We start from the raw sequence: 17,233 nt of genomic DNA, 5'->3' as shown, positions 1-17,233 counted from the left end.
GCAGGTGTAGGTTTCGATCTACATTCATCGGTGACGTGCCCAAAACGCTTACAGACATTACAACGTGGACGATTACGTATAGATTTCGCTGTGTTCGTACTAGAAGAGGCCGTGCTATTATGATTGTTGTCAACATAATTAGACTGAGCACGGGATGGGTTAACATGTATCGTGATATTGGATTCACGCGAAATATCTTCAACACACCTCGCCTGCGCGAGTAAACAATCAAGGTTAACAATATTGTTACGCGGCACTAATTTCTTAATGTCATTATTAAGTAGGCCGTACACGATGTCAACTTGCACTTCGTCATCCAGTTTGTATGGTAATCTCGAGAGATTAGCGCGCACTCGCGATATAAACGAATCGGCGTTTTCTTCGCCTTGTTCCGAGGCGAAAATGTCCCGGAACACGCGGTAGGCGGGACGAGGGGCGCCGTACATGAAGCGTAGCCGGCGTATCGCGTCGTCCCAGGTCGTCACGGTGGTCCGTACGCCCTGCCACCACACGGCGGCGTCTCCGGTCAGCAACATGGCGAGGCCGCGCAGCGCGTGTTCGTCACTCACTGCGGCGCATTCTTTGTACACGACGATGTTCTCGATGAACGCCTCCAGTACCTCGGCGCTCCGGGTGGCACCGTCGAAGCGTGCGGTGCACCGTGTGAAGTTGCCGCCTTGCGGCGCGGTCGCGGTCGCTGCCGCGGGGTCGGTGACTCGGGTCGGAGTCGCCGGCGGCGTCCCGTGTAGGTCGCCGGCCGGGGTCGGAGTCGGTAAACCTCTGATGACATTGGTGATCAGTCTCGCCAACTGGTCCTCTGTGATGCCGATGACGTCGTTGCGGCTGGTAGTAGTCGGCGTCGTCGCCGAAGCTTCGCGGGCGGGTATGGCGGCGCCGGGCCCCGCGTTCACAGTCGCGTCGTCGTTTTCGTCATCGCTGGAATAATATCTCTCCTCTTCTTGACTATCTTTAGCCGTGCCTCGGCGTGTCTTCGGTGGCATTTTCTCACTTCAACACAATTTTCAATCAACACGACTCACTGGGGTCGCGGTACTTGTGGTTTCTCTCGAACGTTCTCGAAGTTAGAACGCGAGGCCACTCGTTGGGCGCAATTGTAATGGCGGATTTACATTTATAATTTATAACCATTAAAACGATAGCTCGTTCGCACGCGTCGAGGCGATGGGCGCGACTGGACAATAAGGTCGAGTTTCGCGGACCACCAAGCGCAGCGGCCGTTGAAAAGAGCGCGCCGGTTGAGCGCGCGAACCCGCGAAACTCAAGCCCGCCAAATGCGAATCCGAGCGTCAGAGCACAGATTATACAATACTAGTGTTTGGAGGGCCGTTACACCTTTACCTTACCTACGCTACGTTATACAACAGTCGACTCGACAGCACATAAATCTAAACACTGGCATCTTATAACCGTCTCTGTGATCTAAATGGTATGGTAAGACCACCTGCTTCCGATCCAAAGGTCCCGGACTCCTGGTGATTCCCAGTGGGGGTTGGAAAAGTCGCGCGAATTTTTCTGCGATTCGATTTGGTTGGTTGGATGGGCTCATGGGCTTAATCTAAGTCCACCTCTAGCTACCACCATCTTACTTATGTGTCCAATGTAACAGTTCCCTTATGATTGAGGTTTTCGGGTGAAGTTCGCTTCAACCTTGGGTCTTTATAACGCTCATTTATCTGCTGTGGGCCATATGGCATCATTTCATTAGCTGAGGGGTGCAGGCTAAGAGTTTTCTCGTTGTAGATATGAAAAATTGTAGGTATCGTCTTTAAGTAGTGACTTTTAAAGCAGGCGTACAATATATCACGCGTGGACTACCTAGATTTTCAAAAAGACGGTACCTACTACCCGTTCGCGCCAAGTTTGTCGGTTCGTGGAATGAGCGTCCCCTCCCCCAACCGCGATTAATGTGTCTTGTCACCCACAAGGTGGACCGACGACCTGATAAAGGTAGCAGGAAGGCGCTGGATGCAGGCCGCTACCAACCGTGCGATGTGGAAGTCATTGGGGGAGGCCTATGTTCAGCAGTGGACGTCCTGTGGCTGAAATGATGATGAATGTGTCTTATTTTACGCAAATACACAATTTTTATCAATAATAATAAATAAATAATATTTTAAATATAATTTGTTAAAGTTATAGACGCTTCCCTTCGAGTGACGTCATATCGACAGCGGCAAACATAAAGCGAACATAGTAGGTGGTATATTTAACTTACATTCACCGTCCTTGTTTCGTGTAAATAATTACCTATGTAGTAAGTTTGTATACCTTACATCAGCGGTCAATGAAGTTCCTGCTATGCCAAGTTCAGTCACTTTAGCTCACAGATATGGACTTTAGCTAGTCATCGTTTGTCTGTACGAATTTATTAGACCGCGGAAGCGTTCAATTACTTAATAATGCTATCAAATTTTGACAGCGGTAAATGCGCGCTACATTGTGTAGTGCTCAACTACACATTTAGGAGAACAAATCATCTCAAATTTTAAATTATATTTTGGAATACCTATTTTCTTTCTGCAACTAAGGGCGCGTCCAGCTAGCTAAAAGTTCCGGTCGCCGAGTAGATATAATTTCGTACAATGACCATACTCTCTAATCTGTGCAATGACCCCAAGCTACCCATATCGCTCGCGCGTGCTGCTGTCACTGCGGCGCGGCGGCCGCGGCCCCTGCGGGCCGTCCGTCGCACAGTCGCGATGAATGAATGAATGATGGGTAGCATGGTGTCATTGTACGAAATTCTATCTGCTCGACGACCGGACTTTAGCTAGCCAACCCAAAACTTGCCCTAAGGCCTAAGGGCAAATCAGTAAGGTTTGAGTTCATCCATCAAGGGAATTAAAATAAAAGTTGAGTTTGATTTTAGTATTATGTAGTGTATTAGTTATCTCAAAATCAGTCCTAAGCATCAGGTATTTCGGTTGTTAAAACTAATACTTTATAATTTTTATTATATTGAAATAATTGTTACCACTAAATAACCAGGAACATTTGTGTTGTTAGTTTCTGGTTTACCCTTAAATCTTAATAAGTTGATTAGTGATTAATTAACCATCTAAATTTAAATGTAATGAACACAATTTATATCTAAATAACTATATTAATAAAATTAACTATTGATTACTTATAATTTTCTGACACAAAATTAATTCAGGTACCATTTAAGGACAATGACCAAAAGTGGTCCAAATGTCCACCACTAATGAGACCTATATTGGCTTATAGTCCATTAAATAGGTATTAACTTTCAGTATGGGTCGAAAAAAAGCTGTCAGTAAAAAGTTATGACTGTATGAAAAAATGTAGTAGTTTACGCGCTAATCTCAGGAACTACTGATCAGATTTGAAAAATTCTTTTTCTTATGAATAGCCCAATTATCAAGGATGGTTTTAGGTTATACAGTGTGTCCGGGCATGTAGTGATCAAACTTTAAGGGCGAAATCTAGGGACAATTTTATCGATAAAAATACTTCAAATTTGGGGCTTGACCCATTTATCGCAAAATTACAAGGATTTTAGTTTTTAATTTTTAGTTTTCACCTCTTCCTTCAAAAACAAGTGAAAGCGTGGGTAGCTTAACATTAATAAGCAAATATTTTATATCATGCGATAGCCAATAAAATTATCCTTTAGCAAAAGTAGAAAACAGATACAAGTTTCATACATTTTAAGGGAGTAAGAATGGATTTAATTAGAAAAAAACATGACTTTTTTCACTTCTTTTTCAGTTATTTTCCAACACAAGAAAAACCAGGTCGTTAAGGTATGTTTTATTTGCATTGTATTATTAGTATTTGAGCTATTCTACAAAATGAATGTAAATTTATTAGTCTACGTCTATTAGTTTCGACGTAATTGTTGAACAAAGATACCCCTTCCCAGCGGTTTCCATAGTAATCGGAATAGGTTGTGTGATTCTTTCAGGCAGTGCATTTTCGCATGTCGCGTGCGCTATGGAAACCGCTGGGAAGGGGTATCTTTGTTCAACAATTACGTCGAAACTAATAAACGTACACTAATAAATTTACATTCGTTTTGTAGAATAGCTCAAATACTAATAATACAATGCAAATAAAACATACCTTAACGACCTGGTTTTTCTTGTGTTGGAAAATAACTGAAAAAGAAGTGAAAAAAGTCATGTTTTTTTCTAATTAAATCCATTCTTACTCCCTTAAAATGTATGAAACTTGTATCTGTTTTCTACTTCTGCTAATAGATAATTTTATTGGCTATCGCATGATATAAAATGTTTGCTTATTAGTGTTAAACTAAATACGCTTTCACTTGTTTTTGAAGGAAGAGGTGAAAACTAAAAATTAAAAACTTAAATCCTCGTAATTTTGCGAGAAATGGGTCATGCCCCAAATTTGAAATATTTTCATCGATAAAATTGTCCATAGATTACGCCCATAAAGATTGATCACTACAAGCCCGGACACACTGTATAACATCACCCTAAAACCAATAGGGGCGGAGCAGTAAAGAAAAATGTTGTAAAATTGGGAAATATTATTCAAACTATTTTCACGCATACAAAGTCGTAGGCACAGCTAGTATAATGTGTAATATAATTCATCTATAACCCCGCGCCAGTTGGAAATAAGACTATTTTTACCCCTTTCGCATTATTGCAAGTATTCCAATATTGTTGTCTTTTTTCTGAGCTTATTTTTTTTTCTTTTAGCGAGAACTTAACACGGCACACTACGCGACATGCATAGATTAGTCCAAAATGTGCGATGGATTGAATGATATCAAGAACATTTTTTGGCTGAAAAGGTTTAAAAAACATGACTTTTAATTCAGTCATAAGTTTTTACTGACAGCATATTTTTGATTGCAGTTTGGTTATAATGAATCAGTATTTAGTAGACTATTTTACTACAAAGGTCTCGTTAGTGGTGGACATTTAGACCACGCTCCATACATTTTTGGTCACTGTCCAAAACACCATTCATTTTATGTGTATAGATTTGTATCCATATCAATACTGCTTGGTGAGCTGGGTGGGCCAATAGCAAGTTTTTCAAGCATTATCTGCACATCATTCTCAAGACACCTTCTAGGATTTGAGACATAGCATACAATAGTTTTACCAGCAAGACCCAGGTGTTCTCTCAGGCTTATTACTGAAAACAAAAATAATTATTGACAAATAATTTAAAACAGAAATAAAAGAATTCTTACTACTATGAGTGACAATACCTCCAGCTGAGATTCCAGTTAACATATTTGGCTGTTCCAATGCTGGGTACAGTAGATCATTAGATTTTACGTTGGTAGTAGACACTGTTCTTATAACACTTTGACAAACTGGATTTGGCGACTGATACTCAGTCAAGGGTCTAGTTTGCAGAGTGAGCACTTCCTTTGACTCATTCAGAAAATAACGTATTAATTCGACAACTTCGCCAGTTCTGGGCATATCATAGTCTCGAACTACAAACACATAATTATTGGTTAGTATAATCTTATACAGGCTCAAACCAATTTCTTCAACGGTGTTTTTCAACTTCAAGTTGTTTTTTGTTTGAGCAAAGATGCAATGAAACAAATATTCTCCTTCAAATATGAGTACTGCATCAACAATTTTTGGACGAACAAATGAATTTGTTTTCCATTGCAACCTGAAATTAATAATAAGCATATAAGGGAACTTGAATTTATCTGTGTAATTAATTATTAACAGCAGAGTACTTAATGTTAAAATATGAGACTGTACTTTGGTTTATCAGATGGAGGTCCATCCCAATCTTCAAAATCAGCACGAGAAGAAGGCTCACCAATCTCCCCAAACAAAGACATGATTCTTCTGAGATTCAATCAACAGTCTGGAACAAAGAGTAAAGTAATTTTAACAAAAGGAATAACTGAGAGGTTCAGTTAGAATAAATTAAACCCCCTATCTGTCCTCCTAACAACCTACCTACCTGTGCTGAAATTAGGCTTGAATGACTTAAATTTGGTATTGTTCTGTACCCTAACTAATTACTTACCTACCTACTTAAAATGCATTATTACCTTTGGTCAGCAGGAGAGTAAAAATGCTAAAACACCAAGGTTTAGATAGACAATCGACAAAGTCACGAATCACGACACAAAACAAGATGAATGCATTAAACTTTTAAGTAGGTACAGTGTGGGTGCGACGACTACGGCAAGATAAAAATATTGATTTAATTTAAATTATTGTCACAACGAGCCAATAATGCAGCCTAATAATCCACAATAAAATTTATGGCTTTGTACACACTAACATTTATGATGACGATGAGTGAAGTGTGGAAAGAAAGAAAGAGTACTTACTACAAGACGACCAACTCTATTTCCACACCACACTACCTACATAACTTAACACAAACAACAAAGTAGGTAAAGTCACCAGTGTTGCCAGTCGGGTCTTGTCAGAAATTACCAGAAATATAAAAAAATGTAACCTTTTTGAATAAAAAGTAACCTTCATACGGGGGGGGGGTGCGGAGCGATTGTGTAAGGTTGTTTCATGGATGGAAAATGAATACAATTGATCATCAATCGTTTACCTAAATTCGAAATTTTGACCATTCCATGAAGACCGAAAAGTGACCGGTCGTATAAAAACGTTTCATGGATTTGCGTTTCACTATCGAAAAACATTCGCTAAAAAATCATTTTTTTTAACAAATAATACATCAAATTTATGTCTAAATGCAGTTTATAATTTTTAAATTGTCACTATTAATATTTTTTACTGAATGACCCGTAAAAGTTAATTCTACAATTTCTGAAAAATCACCTAAAAGTAACCTTTTCATTAGTGTAACCTAAAAGGTTACAAAAGTAACCTTCTGGCAACACTGAAAGTCACTGACCTAAATTTAAAAACACGGCTCTCCGTGCTCACGGATTTTTTGGATAAAATTTACGACCAATAAAAGATTTTCAAACTGATCAAAAGACCAATGGCGTCACAGAAAATAATAAGATTCAAAATATTCCGTATGCATTTTTACCACAGAGCACGTAATTAAGTCACTCTAATGTACTCATTCCATTCATTCATGTTGTAGGGTATAGATGACCCACGCTGAATGANTGAGGACACTAATCGCCTTAAGCAAGCATCGTTTGTGAATACGGGCGTAAGCCGCTAGCTGTTGACTAAAGACACAAGATCTGTCTAAAGAATTATTTGCGATTGTGATAAACGCAGTATGCCGCACGCGGCGGGTCTTTTATTTATCGACAATTACAGCTTATTATTATTATTTCATTTTTTAATGTCAATGTGTATCATTATTTTAGTACCAAATAAATATTTTTTCTTTCTTTCTTTCAAACATGGTCTTCCGTTTATAATCACTATTCGTAAAAGTTTAATCGTAACATTTTAAATTTCTTTCAAAGAATTATTCCATATCGAAATAGCCGCGCGTCTTCATTCATTACCTAAACCTATTATAGTAACTTATAAAAACTGTGTAAGTATGAACAACAGTTTGGTAAAATCAATATTGAACCGAACTTCACACATCACAACTAATCGCGTGGCGGTCGATCGATGCTACCCCTCGTGACGTCATTGCCCAGTATTGATTTTTAGCACCCTACTTTTTAAAGCTTATGCGCTCCTGGTATCTAAGTATGCCGAGGAAAGCGTTTGCCAGGGGAAACTTGAGAAGGCATTCGGGAAATCTTGAGAAAAATGCCCGCCTTAACTTTATTTTCCCAGGGAAAAAGAAAGAGACAAACGATGCCCGAAGAAAAATGAAAAGTTTGCCTGCGTTTATTCGCATGGGCGTTATATTTTTTTCAATCAGCGAGCTGCAAGTGTTCAATTCGAGTGCAGGGGGCTGTCAACATGATTATGTTTATTAAGGAAGTATTCCCGCATAACGAGTAAATTACCACGGTCGTGTCGTCCGCGAGTAGGGTTTCTGATTTCTCGACTTATTTTTTTTCTCGAGTTTCGGGAATTCTCGAGACCAAAGTCTCGAGTTTTCTCGGGTCTCGAGTCTTTTAATTAAAACTGTTGAAATCGGTTGAAAATTAATAAAAACACGGGTTTTTATTAATGTTATAATGTGTCTGGGTTATAATCAATAAAACTGTAAAGTTTCAACAAAATCCGTTCAGTAGTTTTTGCGTGAAAGAGTAACAAACATCCAGACATCCACACAAACTTTCGCATTTAGAATATTAGTAGGATAATTTATTATAACTTAGTAATTAACTCAAGGAAAAAAAGTCATTAGTCGCGTGTTCTTAAAGGATTAATAACCATAAATATCTGGAGCTCCAATTGAATCACTTGTTTTCCAAAGAACACAAGTCCAAATTAATTGAAAAATTACGATAATAAACCTACATTTACAAACAAAAAAAACTTTTAAGTAAATTTTTAAACTTAAAGATAACGACTTGAATAAACGTATTTACGAGTACCTAAAGGACCTAAACTAACAGATAGTTAACAAAAAATTTTCAGTCTTTAAATCAGTCAGTTATACAAACATAATAAAATATAGCATACTCATAGGTGAACATTATTAGTTTCGGTTAAGATCATTACTTGCAAATCAAATTAGTTAAAAAAAGGAAAGACTAGGCCAGTCTAAACGCAACGTTAACCTATTAAATTATTAAAAACTTACTTTTGTCTAAGAAAATAGGCTTTCAAGAATATTAAAGCTTCAAAATCGAAACTCGAGAATTCTCGAGCTCCGGTAATTTTTTTCTCGTCTCGAATGAAGCCAAATTTCTCGAGTTTTCTCGAGTTCGAGAAAGCTCGAGCAGAAACCCTATCCGCGAGACATCAGTTGAGTGTTCATTTGGCGGCCGCCTACTCGTCCGAGAGAGTTCGCTTCCACTCTATCCGCCGGTTAATCTGCCCGTTACCTCCTCGCGGGTATAGTCGCCTGGTACTCCCGGTTCAGTTTATCCGAAACGTTTATCCGTTTATATCCGGGTTATCTCGGACGGTTTAACCAAAATGGAATACCATCTGTTGCTATTACCTCTGATTGTGGGACTCGCCTCGGGCTACAGTGAAAACGGCTATTATTTCGAAAATCACAAGTATTGTGACGACTTGTCCCCATATTACGGTGATATTAACTTAGATTCAATAACTGGAGTTTGGTACGGCGTAGAAAAAATACCTCACCTGAAAGGTGAATACAAGATAGAGCATACGAGGGAGTGTTTCTATATCGACATAAAGGAACTTTACATTGAGGTAAATTGAATTTTTCTGGTACTAATACATGTTATTGGCTACTTTCCAATGCAAATGGTTTATTTAAATAATTCAGACACGAAAGAAAGTTTATCAGTTTCTCCTAGGATAGGCGTAGAAGCATTTTTAGGGTTCCGTAGCCAAAATGGCAAAAACGGAACCCTTATAGTTTCGTCATGTCCGTCTGTCCGTCTGTCCGTCTGTCCGTCTGTCACAGCCGATTTACTCGGAAACTATAAGTACTACAGTGATGAAATTTGATGGGAATATGTGTTGTATGAACCGCTACAAAATTATGACACTAAATAGTAAAAAAAAGAATTGGGGGTGGGGCCCCCCATACATGTAACTGAGGGATGAAAATTTTTTTTCGATGTACATACCCGTGTGGGGTATCAATGGAAAGGTCTTTTAAAATGATATAAAGTTTTCTAAAAAACATTTTTCTTAAAGTGAACGGTTTTTGAGATATCAGCTCTCAAAGTCGTAAAAAGTATGTCCCCCCCCCTCTATTTTTATAACTACGGGGTATAAAATTCTAAAAAAAATAGAGGTGATGCATGCTAATTAACTCTTTCAACGATTTTTGGTTTGATCAAAGTATCTCTTATAGTTTTTGAGATAGGTTGATTTAACTGTTGCTGCTACGGAACCCTTTGTGCGCGAGCCCGACTCGCACTTGGCCGGTTTTTTATACTTGAATTTACAAAATTAAAATTACCAGTGTACCTATACTTAAATATTTTGTTTACGTCATAAGTATTTATTTATACGTTAAATATATGGAAAGTGGGTACATGTATGTTATGTGTGTGCTACTAGCACAGTTTAAATAAATCTTAAAAAAGAAGGAAATGCTTGTAAGATCAGAAATGCCTGCCTGATCGGTGCTTGCCGTATGGCCTTGATTGTAGGCATAATTATGTATAACACGTCTAAGCCAACAAAATTAATTATTTATTTATTGTTATTTCCTTCCCTTTGTCTAAGCTAGATTAACATTCCAAGCTGATAAATCTACAATTATTTATTGTTATAAACTAAAAAAAAATTGCATCACTTTACCGTTAAGTACTATTTACATTCTTTAAAATGTGTGTGACTTGAGTAGCTGTTCTATTTTCGTTGATACCGATGCTGGTTGTATAGATAAACGTTACAGACATTTTGTTAAATCTGTTAGTTCTATTGTCTGTTATCCCTAATAAAATTACTAAAGGTTATTGCAAGAGTAAAATATACGGGGTGAAATGAGTTATTATTTGAAATACATGCCTAAAGTTGCTGTTAATACAGCGTCGAATATTAGCATAATCCATCTTTCCCATACGCGGGGAACCTACCTACAGGACGTAGAGTTCACCGCGTCAATTAACGGGTTAATGGTGTCATCGGCGATACCTAGCAGCCACCACGAGACACTCTAATTAACCGCCTGCCTTCGGACGCTCAACACAAATTTAATTAAGCACAATTCAAAACTTTCATTAATCATGACCCTAACACTTCTAGTGTTACTCATCGCATTAGCCTACGCCACCAAAGTGGATTTTTGTCCGAATTTCAACCCAATACACGATTTCGACGAAGAAGCCGTATTGGGCATGTGGTACATACACGAATACATATTTCATAGGGAGAATAGAACAATAACTGAATACAACCCGTACTGTCCTGTGATACAGATTCGGAAGTTCGAGGATTATGTACATGGTGGTTTGATAAACAGAGACTTAGTGAGTTCTTTGGTGCTGTTTAGTTAGAACTTCAATTGTTTTTTTTCGAGATCAACAAAGAGGTTTGTTGTTCAAATGTTTTTTTTGTTTTCTTATATTTACAATTTGTTTCAGCCGACTCCGCCGACTCCATACCCTCCGTTGACGAACTCTCCGTACGTGAACCGTCAGTTCGGTCTCCCGGAGCCCTACCGCGTGCGCCACTTTGTGCTGGAGTGGCACGAGGGGCTGTGGAGAGACGACTACCACATCAAGGTCAATACTTCGCACAAGGGCTTCTGGCCCACGGACGTGCCGGATAGGTGTAAGTTTGCATATCATTATTTTTTGTTTGATTAACTTACTTTTACCAAATAATAATGATAGGTCCTCTTTTACAAAATATTGGCAACAGTTTACAGTTCTTTCGTAGCAATGAATGCTAAGTATTCTACTGATATAATGTTTCACTCAAAACAAACTTATGATTTTTATAAAATTTGAAAATAATTTATAATGTGCCAGTAAATAAGAAAATTACACCAATTGTCGCCCGTCTCTACAAACCATTGATGAATTTATTGCTTCTTGAACGTCGCGAAAATCTGCTAGTCTAACTTATGATTTTTACATCATGTCGAAACATCGTCTCTATCGTAGTAAATTCATATTATGTTTTTATGTATCGTTAGGTAAACATGAATATATTAAGTCAGGAAAGTCATCATCGTAAAAGTAGAGACAGGCGAAATATTGTATGTGGCGTTTCAATTATCATAAATTTCGCTCACACTCATGCATTGTACTGTTTTTAATGCTTTTCATTTATTTTTTTCAGCCGTAGAAGACATGTACCGCTTCTTCGGCGGAGTCATCCAAGTGCTGAAAGTGGCCAACAACCACCTAGTTCTCAACTTCTGTATGAGGCTCCCCCATTCCCAGCTATACAGCGTGGTGCTGTCCCGGAATGAGAACCAGCTGACTGCTGAAGACCTGGCCAGCATACACAACGTGTTCACTATGAAACACCTGTCTACTTCAGCTCTGAAGAGAGTGTGTGAGAACTCCGCAACCAGCATCAGTGGGCCTTACTTCGTTCTTGTATCACTTTGTTTGATGCTGTGGAGATCTAGAGGGTAGATATGAAATGAGATTACGTTTTTCTTATTGTAATTTGACTGGGAATAAAAAAGTTTCATGATTGTTTGTAGTCTTCCATATCAGTGCTTAGACGTAGTTCCTTGTAAGTTGGATTTTAAATTATTTTAGACACGTATTTAATTGATATCATTAAGAAAGAATGATAGGGCGCAAAGTTTTGACCTGGTAAATAGAGTTGTAAATTTTTTTTTAATTGACGATTATTATTGTCTGCAAGCACTTTTAGTTAACAAGAAAGGAAAAAATAATCCATAGGTAAAGTAATTAAGTTAAGGACTATTTATTTCTGTGCCATGTGTGTGTTAAATGTTATAAGACCAAAATTTTTATAATGATATTATAACTTTTGATGTTTTGTATACCTATCTATATTTTTGTATGGAATGTTTTACAATATCGATATGTATGAATCTCTAATTATACTATACATTTTTATATTTGATATTTTATTTGGCCCTTACTGTTTCCTACCTATCACCGTATTATTTTTTGCAAAGGATTTTTCAATAAACCAATAAATTAAAAACACAGTATGTATGTTGTTTATGAAGTAATTTTGTGAGAACATTATTTGAATGTGACCTTTGGACCTGAGAAGCAAGGATAGGCTGCATAACGCTGGAGTATGTCAAAGTTCACGAGCATGTAGGGCAAGTAACAGTTGTTAGAGCAAAGGTCAATTGTAGAGTCGAAAGTACATCGTGCTATATATTTTTCAGTTCCTGAAGTATCTATACTAATATTAGAAACTTGAAGAGTTTGTTGGTTTTATCCCAGAAACTACTGGTCCGATTTTAATAAATATTTTTGTGTTGGATAGCCCATTAATCGAGGAAGGCTTTAGGCTAATAACATCACCCTACAGCCGATAGGGGCGGAGCAGTAAAGAAAAATGTTGCAAATTAAACGGGTAATATTATTCAAACTACGAGTATTTTCACGCGTACGAAGTTGCGGGCACACTACGTCGCTTGCCTCTCTAACTGACGTAACTGACATTTTGGAAAAATTTCAGGCGATTAGACAGATCGATTCGTCTTGCGAAATTGATTAAGATGGTGTAGATAACTCAGTTTCGAAAAAAATGTCAGATACGTCAGTTAGAGAGGCAAGCGACGACTAGTTCAAGATATGTTTAAATCTTTACTAGTACGTATGTACTCGTATGTCTTACTAAAGTACCTACGTATCTTTGTAAATAAGGCGAGTTTGACTGCAAAACACTTCTAATAAATATGACCTGATCCTTATGTATTATGTGCGTAACCCTAAACAATTTGTCAGTTTTGGTAGCACAAATACATAAACAGTAGATAGCCTTTATTTTGCACCGATGACCTATAAATTCAAGTAAACATACGTGTTCCGAAGAAAATAAACAAAGTGATTGGTTTCACGCATATTATGATAATCATAATTACTGGGAATTTTATATTAGTGGGATGACATAAATAATGATAAGTTACAAAGTGCATAAGGGTTTTCCAGTTGCGTAATTGTTTATCTAGAGAGTAACTATACTCATAGTTTGCATCGTGCGGTCCACACAGCTTATGACCGCAGTCTGTGGAGGAACATTAGATATCCGTGGTCGCGATCCTCATCAGTGAGGGACCGAGGAAGAAGAATATACTGAAGTCCATGATTATAGATTTTACCAGCAAATACAGCCCACTATCCAATTTTCATTGTGCACTTAAACCTTTTTTCGATTGCAATGCATAACTATAACGATATCACAGTGAGAGTACAGCATCTTACTAATATTATAAATGCAAATCTTACTATATTATAAAATGCAAAATCTTGTATGGAGGGCTGGATGTCTGGATGTCAACATGTTTGTTACTCTTTCACGCAAAAACTGCTGAACGGATTTTGATGAACAGTGTTATTGTTTATAACCCAGAATAATAATAATTTTCTTCTGTACCACATTTATAGCAAATAAATGATGATTCTGACTCTGATTCTGATAACATATTTTATAGGCTATAATTTATGACGATCTGTGACAAACTAAATTTCACGCGGGTGAAGCCGCGGGCAAAAGCTAGCGATTCAATAGATTTTGATATACCTACTTTTTTTATTGCTTAAGATTACCTACCTTATTTACAAGTTTGTTGACGATGTATGGCGCTTTCGTATACCTATCTACACTCGACATCAAATAAATCGCACCTCCCGCGACAAGCATTTTCAAACGTATGCATCCCCACTTCCCACCAATATTGGCACCATTTAAAAGCCTAGTTCTAACCTTTATTTCATTAAAGGAAAGGTTTTTACCCCAAAAATGTGTCTTTAGAAGGATCCAGAGTCACTTCTTCAAAAAATAGGTAGTTACGCTAAAGCCAACTTTATGGCTATAAAACTGTTAAGTTGGGATTAATCGCTATCCATCTGTTAAAGAGGACACGTGAGATCAATATTTGGCTTTATAACCATAAAAATTGGTCTAATTGATCCCATAGGTGGGCCCAAAGTGAGGTATTTTTTCAAGTAACATTTATGGTATATTTTAATCATTTATTAAGAAATTAAATGTGTTTTTGTTTAAGGATATTTATTGGGCTTTCAAACAACACCAATATTGTTGGGGCATCATGATTGTGTCAGAAGAAAATCGTTAAAGTTCGCGTCGCGGAAGGTGCGGTTTATTTGATGTTATGCGGTTTATAGTATATATTATGAATGATCACAGGATACGTCATGTGGATGTCACCTTGTTAGTCACAGAGGTAAAGTGCAATTGCGCCATACATTAGTCCACAACAATCTGTAACAATTCTTTAATTGGCCCAGGCGGTAGAGACCGTGCCTGATCCATATCGTGGCCAATAGTTCACGTGGCACCATGTTCCCACTGGTATTAAGTTTGGTGGTGGCGGGGGTCAGTGGTTTCTGTGGGGACAGCATCCGGTGGTCCCACCGGGTGACTATGGACGATGTTTATGGAGTGTGGTATGGAGTGGGATACGCCCAGCACACCCCGGATATGACAAATAAGCCTAATGAAGTCGGCTGTGTGACTCTGTACATAAGCGATGCGACGACTGAAGGTCGAGATGATTGGCTCGATTGGTCCGTGAGTACTTTTATTGATTACGTGTTGATTTGTAGGTGTAGCCTGTCGATTGTAAATCAATCGAATCGGTTATTAGGCAAATGGAAATCTTTCTTACAAGCCAATTTAGATTATGCCTCTATGTTTATTTCCATTGCAATTTTCTTTTTCTCTTGACACAGAAGGGATGCCGAACCAAACGTTTTGCACGCAACTTTTTTTGGAGATCCTGAATCTCCGTGATTTTAATCATTTAATGATTGATAACAATTAAAATTTATTAATGATAAGAGGATGTGTTACTTGTATCTATTTTTATTTTTTCAATAACTTGCTTCTGTGCCTATTAGTTGACTGTGATACTTAAATGCTTAAGCTGAGATGCACCACCTTACTTTTACCGTAACTATAACGATAACAGGTGCTTTTTGTATGCAGTTTGACAGATTTTTGACGTTTCTCAAAGTTAAAGTAAGATGGTGCAACCCAGCCTTAATGTTCTACTTTATTGTTACAGTTACTTCGAAGAAATTACTCAAATGAAGATTGGAAGTCGTACAAAAGCAACCCCTGGTCTGATACGCCTATGTCAGGCTCCTGGCTTGACATTCGGGTCCGAAGGAGAGCAAAAAGGGACATGTATAGCGAGAGGAGGCTGAGGATCATTTGGGACGAAGATGGGCAGACCATGGAGCAAATATACAACTATACCCCGGATGCCCCTGGCCTGTGGGTGGCGGAGAAGCGCCGGCCAGGGGAGCAAGAGATGATAGCCAGAGGAATTGGTTAGAAAATAACGCATTTAATTGACAACAGCCTAAATAGGCTGAGTTGCACCACCTGAGGTTAACCGTAAAAATAACGATAACCGGTGTTTTTTGTATTTGTTTGACAGACTTTGACGTTTGTTAAGTTAAAGTAAGATGGTGCAACCCAAGCCTTAGTAATCAAAGTTTAGCAACACACATCTCCAATCATCCCGAACGGAATTGATGACGTAGCATTCGCTAAGGGTTTTCCAAAATTCACCCTCTCCAAGGGCATAAAGTTTAATAAGAGAAAATCTGCGGGCAAAAGCTAGAAGATAATACAATAATTTGTGTCGCTTCACCTTTAGCCTCATATCGTGTTTTTCTTTTTCCAGACGTCTGGTATCCCGACGACCCACCGAAACACCCCGAGGTCATCCGCGTGCTGAAAGTGAACCAGCACATGATGATCATCAACCACTGCTCCGACATAGGGCCAGGAGGGATCTTCTCTCTCATCCTCAGGCGGTCTCCCTCCCGCATGGACCGTACAGAATGGTACAGCTTGCAGCGCCAATTCTACAGCTTCGATCTCCCGACCATGTATCGACATTCAACTATCTGTGCCGGCTGTGTAGCACACAGTTCGATAGTACGTGTTTTGTTGTGTATTGCTATTTTGAAGCTTTTGTACAGATGTTAAATTAATTGTGAATGAAACCTACGTAGGTAAAATCATCTAGGTAACTCTCGAATTAATAGGGTTGTGATGAAAAGTTTCTGTTAACAATGATTAAAATTAAATAAAGTACCTACCACTAATTATGAACAATTTGAGTCTACCAATACCTTTATTTTATTTATATCCTATTTAGGTTATACTATTTATACAGACTAAATTAATTAAATGAGGCATACAAAGGGGCCGTCCATATATTACGTCATTCTAAATTAGGGGGGGGGGGGGGGGATTTTTGGGGTTTCCTACCGATTGAAAGACAATCGCACCCCCCACCCCCCCGTATCATGACATAGACCGCAGATTTGCCATGCAGATGTGCCAGGGAGTACTAATCTGCGCGACTTGTGTCACCCCCTGATGCTTGGCACCCGGGGCGGACCGCCCCCACCGCCCCCCCTTCCGCCGCTACTGATTACATATAATACTAGCTGCCCGCCCCGGCTTCGCCCGTGGTACTTATGTGTATTATACATATAAACCTTCCTTAAGAATCACTCTATCTATTAAAAAAAAATAAAAAGTGATTCTACAAGTGTTTTAATTTTGTCAAA

General features: G+C 38.4%; 3 protein-coding genes across 8 annotated transcripts; 2 read left to right on the top strand and 1 right to left on the bottom strand.

The window, feature by feature from the left end:
• Window positions 1-4,981: 4,981 nt before the first annotated feature.
• On the bottom strand, window positions 4,982-6,985 carry PSMG1 (Proteasome assembly chaperone 1). 6 transcript variants are annotated; one of them, XM_028320185.1, is made up of 5 exons: window positions 6,335-6,353; window positions 6,050-6,075; window positions 5,751-5,859; window positions 5,234-5,655; window positions 4,982-5,157 (listed from the first exon to the last, which is right to left on the bottom strand). In XM_028320185.1, exons 3-5 carry the CDS (start codon window positions 5,831-5,833, stop codon window positions 4,988-4,990), a joined length of 675 nt encoding a protein of 224 aa, XP_028175986.1. In that variant the 5' UTR covers window positions 5,834-5,859; window positions 6,050-6,075; window positions 6,335-6,353; the 3' UTR covers window positions 4,982-4,987. The 6 variants fall into 6 exon arrangements, with proteins under 6 accessions (XP_028175986.1, XP_028175985.1, XP_028175987.1 ...); XM_028320184.1 differs by lacking the exon at window positions 6,335-6,353 and adding an exon at window positions 6,286-6,319; XM_028320186.1 differs by lacking the exon at window positions 6,335-6,353 and adding an exon at window positions 6,165-6,182.
• A 1,839-nt stretch (window positions 6,986-8,824) lies between these two features.
• LOC114364166 (uncharacterized) lies at window positions 8,825-12,428 on the top strand. Its single transcript, XM_028320190.1, has 3 exons — window positions 8,825-9,245; window positions 11,096-11,285; window positions 11,799-12,428. Exons 1-3 carry the CDS (start codon window positions 9,000-9,002, stop codon window positions 12,098-12,100), a joined length of 738 nt encoding a protein of 245 aa, XP_028175991.1. The 5' UTR covers window positions 8,825-8,999; the 3' UTR covers window positions 12,101-12,428.
• Window positions 12,429-14,932: 2,504 nt separating this feature from the next.
• Window positions 14,933-16,833, top strand: LOC114364157 (uncharacterized). The gene is made up of 3 exons (XM_028320168.1): window positions 14,933-15,212; window positions 15,709-15,976; window positions 16,336-16,833. The coding sequence occupies exons 1-3, from the start codon at window positions 14,982-14,984 to the stop codon at window positions 16,641-16,643; spliced, it is 807 nt and encodes a 268-aa protein (XP_028175969.1). The 5' UTR covers window positions 14,933-14,981; the 3' UTR covers window positions 16,644-16,833.
• The last annotated feature ends 400 nt before the right edge of the window (window positions 16,834-17,233 follow it).

Source organism: Ostrinia furnacalis, unplaced genomic scaffold, assembly GCF_004193835.3.
Source record: "Ostrinia furnacalis isolate ACB-3 unplaced genomic scaffold, ASM419383v2 OfSCF7353, whole genome shotgun sequence".
In the NCBI taxonomy this organism is placed as follows: Eukaryota; Metazoa; Arthropoda; class Insecta; order Lepidoptera; family Crambidae; genus Ostrinia; species Ostrinia furnacalis.
Note: the sequence above shows the minus strand (reverse complement) of the source record. Positions and strands in the feature narration are given on the sequence as shown.